Source organism: Phragmites australis, chromosome 8 (assembly GCF_958298935.1).
Source record: "Phragmites australis chromosome 8, lpPhrAust1.1, whole genome shotgun sequence".
NCBI lineage: Eukaryota > Viridiplantae > Streptophyta > Magnoliopsida > Poales > Poaceae > Phragmites > Phragmites australis.
In genome coordinates, this window is record NC_084928.1 from 2,356,071 (window position 1) to 2,363,566 (window position 7,496).

Here is a 7,496-nt window from a genome sequence, read left to right on the forward strand (position 1 = left end):
CGGCTGCGAATCTGGTGGCTGGGTTTTCGCCGGAGACAATCAGAGCTGGGAGGGGCGGGGGAGGGAGCAAACACGATGAGGCCACGCGATGAAGAAGATGATCAATACCTCGCGTGTTGTGCACGGCCGGATGACAATCGGAAAGCTATGGTTCGTCGCTTGAAACAAAAGCTATTTTCAGACACCAGAAATATATCGTCCCATAGTTTCTAGCTAGCCACTCATATGCAACATGCATGCTTGTTTGCAGAAGCTCAATGCAAGTTCCTAGCTATAGCCAGTTGCCACACCTCCTCAATCATGTCCAATGCACACACACAGAACCCACCGCGCGCGTGGCGCGGTGGTTATTCTCGGTCGCCGGACCAGAGCCATCAGATGATCACAAGCAGTTCCGTAACGACTGCTCGATGTGCGCGAAGCTGTCATCGAGTTCGTACATGGAGCACGCGAACGCCTCCTCCCCCGCGCCGTACAGCATCTCCCCGACCTCGCCCTCCGCCACCAGCTCTTCGCGCGCGGCCTTGGCTTCGGCGTCTTCGGCACCACCGTCCGACGCCGTCGTCTGGTCGTCGGCGGGCTGCTGCTGTGCGGCGCCGGCGTTCCGGGCGACGAGCTCCTGAAACACCGACGACCGCAGCAGCAGGCTGAGCGCCGTGGTCGACGACGACGGCGACGGTCTCCCGCACACGTCGTCGAGGCTCGCGAGGGAAGCGCCCTGCGCCGCCGCGAGGTGGCCTCGGTAGAGGTCGACGTCGGCCTGCAGCATGCCGGCGCCGTGCGGGGGGTGGAGGAAGCTGCCGGCCTGGAGGCACAGCGACGGCGACGGCATGATGGTGGGCCTGGTGACACCGCCGGACGTGGGGGTGCCGCTGCCGTCCTCGGCAGGCTTGAGCCAGCGGATGTAGGTGCTGAGTTCGAAGTTGGTGACGGCGTTGATGCCGCGGTACTCGATGGCGGCGATGTCGTACGCCCGCGCCGCTTCCTCCTGCGTGCTGTACGTGCCCAGGTACAGGTACTTGTTGCCGAACACCCTGCCGATCCTCGCCTCCCATCTGCCGTTGTGGTGGTGCCTGCACGCACGTTCATGAATCATAAGGCGCGCGCAGGTAAACAAGACGACAGGAGAGTACGAGCGAGTCAATTCATCTTTTTGCCACGGCTAAAACGTCTCTCACTTATTTGTCACTCTCATCTACAGTTATCAACTCAGATAATCCATACACTACTTACCGTGCAACACCTCTGTACTTGGAAACTCCGCGAGAGAAGCCGTTGCTCTTCCTGCTTGGCATGAGTCAGACAAAAGATCATTCACTCTTGGATCTATTTTTGAGGTGAGATTTAATTGGCATTTCTTCTCTCTTTTTTCTCTCTCGAGTGCACACTCACCTTCTTATGGAGGCTAGGTACTCCTCCTTAGACACGTTCTGCATCACTTTCAGCTCTTCCTCGTAGTCGACAACCTGCCATATGTACAAAAATAGTATGTAAATTATATTATATGTGTATATATATGCTCTCCGATACCATGAGAGCAGAAAATATTTCACGTGATGATTGATTCTGGTGTATATATATTCACACACGGTTGTACAGGATAGGATTCATAACAACTCAACTAGATAAGAGTTGTTGCCGGATCGGCAACAGTCCCGTGCCAGACAGGAACAGTGTCGCTGATGAGGCACATGTATGACAGCAGAATTAACAGCCCAACAGTTAGAACTTAGAATGCACAGATCTTCGAAATATGCCAAGCATCTACAGTCTTTTGTTTCTTCTAAAATAACTCTTCTTGTTGCTTCTGAGGGGCGGATCTTCAGGGCTGCGTGGAGCTATAGAAGCAAGAAGAAGAGGGAGAGAAAGAAGAAGATGGAGGATAGGGAGGAAGAAGGAGATAGTCCCTCTAGCCGCCCATCACGCATCCGCCACTGCCTACATATAGTAGGAACTTTGTACTCCATCAAACCATGTTAACATGCGTACCGGAAAGTTGGTGGAGGTGCTAGGTCCCCAGTACTTGAGCGCTGCCAGATCATAAGCTCTCGCTGCTGCATCTTCCTCGTTGTACGCCCCGAGATAAACTGTTCGGCATCGTAGCATGCGACTAAGTGAGAAACGTATACACTTCACGAAAGCAAGTTAATTTGCAACCTGCAAAACACACGAACATATGGCTTGTTCATGTGCAGCATGCAGTTTATTTAGGGTGTCAGGTTACGCACCTTGCTTTCCTTTCTTCTTCTGCGTAGGGTTCCAGGTCCCTTTGTCCCACAGGTGCGCCTCGAACCTGCCCGTCCAACGATGCCTGCTTGCAACAACGTTTGCCATGCATGCTCAGATCAACAGACTCTGTGCAGGTGCACGTAGCTTTCTCGTAGATCTGTATATGAACGCGTTTACCTGCTTACACCCCTGAACCTCGAGCTCCTCTTCGCCGCATTGCTACTCGCCGACTTGTCGCCGCCGGCGGCCTCCTCCTTGGCGCCGCCGCTCACCGTCACTGCTGCCGCCGACGGTTCCCTCTTCCTCCTCTTCACTCTCTTCACGCCGTGCCCGTCGCCTGTCGTTGCCAACGGTGCGGCCCTCGGCGCAGCCACGCAGGACAGTACTCCCTGTCCTCCTCCGATGCCGTTCGGCTCGTCCTTCACCAGGCTGTAGGTTTCCATGGCGACCAAACCAGAAAGCCCTCAGTGTTTCAGCAAAGCTGTGGGCGTTGATCTATCGATGGCTTTGGAAGCAAAGGGAGGTGTTTCCTACGTGCGTGTGAATGTTTATATGCAGCCATGAACATATGGCAGCGTTGGTGCCCATCCTTGTTTCTATCTATGCGCTGAAAACGACATGAGGGCGGCGATGTTCTCGGTGCCAAACGCATTGTCTCTTTCTGGTTTAGACAGCTTACACACCTTGCATTGTGTTGCCACTGCATCCATGGCACAGCTTTATTTGCCAGGAAATCTCACTGCCCAAAATCCAGATACACATAGTAGTTTCTTGTGGCAAAATTAATCAATAATAATATACGGATTTCTGTTCCAAAAAAAAATGTTCACGAGTTCATTTGGGGTAGTCCGACAACACATAAACATTATGATTTGTTTTTCATTTGGTAAAAGAAGAAAAGAAAAAACAGAGCTTCGTATAGTAGTTACATATTGTTCAGGTTGAGGGGGACATATATGGTTTTTGTCCAATGGGATCGTACCAGATAGTTCCAGAATGATCATTATTCCTAAAATACACAAGCTCATCGACATAAACAGTTATTTTTGACCAAGTATGGTAATTCTATAATCATTTTCCCCAATGCATAGTTGAGGAACAGAACTGAAGATCAGAATTGCAAGCTGTAAAAGAGAAAAATACCATCCCCGTCAAGACCATGATAAGATCGAGGAACTTACATAATCTTAATTGTCTTATCACTTGTCCTTGTAAATACTGTACTTGATGCGTTGCTACCATCTGTTTTTGAAGGAACTTTCACGCGTCTTCCTGCCGTTTTCAGCATGCGAAGGGACAGATGACGTATTAAGAGACGATAAATTAGGAACTTAAAATTAACTAAATTTAAAAAAATTATAAAATAAATTTATATTAATTTTTATCTAAATATGATCTAGATTTATTTAACGTGTCTGCTCTATTATTGAAAGTTATACAAACTATAGCTAATTCTAACAGACTACTTATGAAAGTAAATATGCAATAACAGATTACAAGAAGTAAATACGGAAACGTAAAGATAGTAGAGAGAGCAAATTTAGCATAAGAGATTTTTATTCCGTGATATCAATGGTATAAACGTCACTCCTGGTTCACGTTGGAGCAGCCACCTAGGCTATAGCTCTCGGACGGCATCCGGTCATGACTCTTAAGCTACCAAGACCTCAAGTGGGTAGAGCCACCAAGACAAGGTCTTACCACAAACCTCTCTTCTGGTCACTTGTCGTCGTCTTTACTTCGGAGCTTGAGCCAACAAGTAAATGGTCTTCGCGTCTCCGTATAAGAGTCTTACCGTCGCTCCACACTAAGTCAGAGGGTCAACAAGTTTGAGCCACTAAAATCCAAGATATCGGCGAGTCACCAAGACTCCATTATGCCGGCGTAACACTTGGTACAAATTAGAATCACTCCTTGATCCACTCTTTAGACAGCAACATCTAGACATAACTCTCTCTAGGCCTATTAACACTAATCACTCTTTAAGAATATATTTAATTATCTTGGATGATCACTTTAAGCACTTTGGTGGCTTGGATATCTTCTCAATTGTATGTAAATTTCTCTGGACTCTAGCACATTCAAATGACCGAGTGGAGAGGTATTTATAATCTCAACCTCACAAACTAGCCGTTGCTTTAACGGTTCAAATTTTCTGTATAAGCCGGATGATCCGGTATAAACAAATTGTACTCATCGGACCATCCGGTATGTATATCATCCATGACTAACCGTTAAAAACCCACTCAGACTCATTGTGAATGCCAGAAGGTCCGACGTGATGTCCTTATATGAACACTGGAACATCCGGGGTGCATACGATGCCAACCGAGGCATTTGCAACCTCTCTGCAAAAAATGATCCGACGTGTTTATTTTGTGAATGTCAGAATATCCAGCGTGTATTAGACTTCACTGTAATTTTTTTTGTGAATGTTGGATTATTTTCTTTGTGAATGCCAGTGCATTTTTGTGAACGCCAGAGTATTTTCTCTATAAACACTGGAATATCCGGCGTACATATTTTCAGCCGACTAGCAATTTATATTTTGGGCATAACTTTACATTCTGAACTCCAATTTCGATGATCTTAAATTGTATGTATAACTTGTGAAGTGCTCTACATGATTTTAGAGAAATTTATCCTATTTGATCACATCAAAATTCATGGAACAAGTTTAATTCATTTATCTTTTTGTTCTAGCTTCGGTGACTTCTCTTTTGTTACATTCATAAGACCTAATAAAACATATACTCGATAAATATATTAATTTTATTGACTATATTACCATTAATTACTAAAATTATATATATACTCTAAGAGTACTATGTTTGCTACACTAGAGAAGTTTAGTGCGCCGACTGCATGTTCTGAAAGTCCACAGGTGTGTTCTGCCGAAGTTTTGTTCATCATCTATTTTTCTCTTATATGAAAGCATCCGGCTATTTCATAAAAAAGGCATCCGGCTACTATTTCAGAACCAAAAAAAAAAAACTATTCACAAACCTTGGAGTGGAGACTTCACATCTTCAGTAGAACAATACGTGGCTTCAATTAAATTTTGCATCTCACCAGGTTCCATCAACTCCTTCCTTGCAGTTGACACATTTCAGCTCATCAAGTCTTCATGATAATTCGATCTTGGTTGGATTGAGATGTATTGCAAAAACAGTATTCTCTCTTCTGCGATATACTCTAGACTTTCGCCTCACAGCAATCTGTTAAAAAGAATTGAAAGATAGATAAACTCGAATCAGGCAGATACATGTTGCATGACTAATCAAAATAACATGAGAAGGAAGTTCAGTACCAAGTAACCAGTTTTCGGAACGACAAAAAGATGAGTTCTACAACAGAACACACATCCTATAAAAATTTAAGGAAGATGGAATTTATTCAGAATATAAATTTCGCGTGGCAGGCGCTGAATATTACTGCTACATGAAAACGATGGCAATCTCCTTATATGGTGTGCAGGTTCACCAAACTAACATGACAATCTCCATTCCGTTGAAAATGACAAGAAAAGACAACATTCTCCATCTATGGCGTACTCTATGGCATGTAGTCACAACTTCAAAACACATTGAGCTGGACAAATTAAGACGTAGCCCATCTGCTAATGAACGTTGAGCTAGCTCCTAGCTTGGCAGTTGGGACGTTAGATAATTAGCATCCAACTCCATTGCAAACACCGGCAGGCTGGTACAAGTTGGAATTCTGATCTCCGAACCTAATTTTAGTTTCACTTTTAGGTGTGAGATCGGCAGGGCAGGCAGCTGGGAGAATGGTGCCAAAAAGGGGGAGCGTCTGGGATTGGTCGCAGGGCTTCGTTACTGCCGGACGCTCGTGGCGTGAATCCTTGACTGCTGTTTATTTAAGAACTTGTGCGCGCCAACAGCGACAGTCTCATTGTATCTTAATCCTGTCTGTTCTCTTGATAAACTTTCAGGATGGATGTCCATAATCGATAAAGTCGATTATATAAATAATTGGAGGAAATATTTGGTACAAACTAGCAAGCAAATGGATGACAAACGTACAAACAGTGAGTGTCCTTCGTCCGACCCTCATCCGAAGGTTACGATTGATCCTATCATCTCACCAGTATAGGGGTTGATTTAAAAAAAAATCCTCCCTACATGGTCACAAAATATCGCGAAATAACCTCTCCATTTGTGAGATAGTGGGATCAACCGTAGCCTTTGGATAGAGATTGGACGAGCGACATTTGCACCAATTTACTAATTTGTACCAAAGATTTCCCCAAATAATTATTTAAAGTAGAGATGCCTGGTCAACAACTGTACATATATGAAAGATTCCTTTCTAATATGGGGTTGATTTCTGTGTAGAACACTATAGATTGACTGGAATATCATCACATGCCTTATTTACCTCATGACGACTGTGAAATCTACCGTATTAGATTAATGACACATATACGATAGATACCCATTCTAAGAATATATCTATTTCTATCAAATATATAATTATTAATTATTTATACCTCGTCAAATGGTCATACCCAACTGTATTTGCAAGGGGAGAGATGCCTCTGGGCCCACCTTAAGGGCTTGTTTGGATGCTAGGGAGAAGAAAACCGGAAAACTAAAAGCCGCAGGGGATTTTTTATAGGCACATGGCATCCCTGTAAACCCACAAGGATAATCTCTATAATCATTTGGGAGACGAGGGACAATTCGAACCCATGACTTTATTTCTTCCAAAAATTAGGAAAATTATAGAATTGAGAAAAGTCAGAGGACATTCAGATTTCATTCTTCAGCTCGTCAGATCCAGCCCTCTACGTAACTTGGTGCGTTCCGATCCGACACATAGATCTAGCAGCCAAAGGGAGCAGATCTGAGCAGCAAAAGAAGAGGGGGGGGGGGGGAGGGAGGGAGGGAGCAATTTAGAGCTTACCAGTGCCACTCACGGAGCAGGACTCCCTCCTCGCGCCCTATCTCAATGAGCGATGGGAGGACAGACCCAGAGTCAGCATTGGTGAGTGGCGCACCGAAGGGGTCATCGTGGAGGCCTCTGTTGGCCTCAGGCATGCTGAAGGGGGAGGGCGTGTCGAAGCAGAAAGCGTAGGGGTCTGGGAAGGTAGGGAAGCTGTCCCCGGAGACGTGGACGTTGGTGGCCAAGCCGTCGAAGCGAAGGAAGGCATTATCGTGGAAGGGTACATTGGCGGGGGAGGAGGTGGGGGAGTCGAAGGCGATGGCCATGACAACAATGGATGGTTGGCTCGCTCCAAGCCTCAT

General features: G+C 45.6%; 1 protein-coding gene across 1 annotated transcript; it reads right to left on the reverse strand.

The window, feature by feature from the left end:
- Positions 1-382: 382 nt before the first annotated feature.
- Positions 383-7,496, reverse strand: LOC133927512 (AP2-like ethylene-responsive transcription factor At2g41710). Its single transcript, XM_062373991.1, has 8 exons — positions 7,156-7,496; positions 2,913-2,968; positions 2,407-2,692; positions 2,229-2,311; positions 1,990-2,087; positions 1,393-1,466; positions 1,234-1,284; positions 383-1,073 (listed from the first exon to the last, which is right to left on the reverse strand). The coding sequence occupies exons 1-8, from the start codon at positions 7,494-7,496 to the stop codon at positions 383-385; spliced, it is 1,680 nt and encodes a 559-aa protein (XP_062229975.1).

Excerpts from the sequence above, each read along its gene's own strand:
- LOC133927512 (XM_062373991.1), bottom strand. The coding sequence starts at position 7,496 with ATGAGGCTTGGAGCGAGCCAACCATCCATTGTTGTCATGGCCATCGCC. Across the intron at positions 2,088-2,228 it reads GAAGAAGAAAGGAAAGCAAG|TTTATCTCGGGGCGTACAAC; the intron begins GTGCGTAACCTG and ends GATGCCGAACAG. Across the intron at positions 1,285-1,392 it reads TACCTAGCCTCCATAAGAAG|GAAGAGCAACGGCTTCTCTC; the intron begins GTGAGTGTGCAC and ends CATGCCAAGCAG.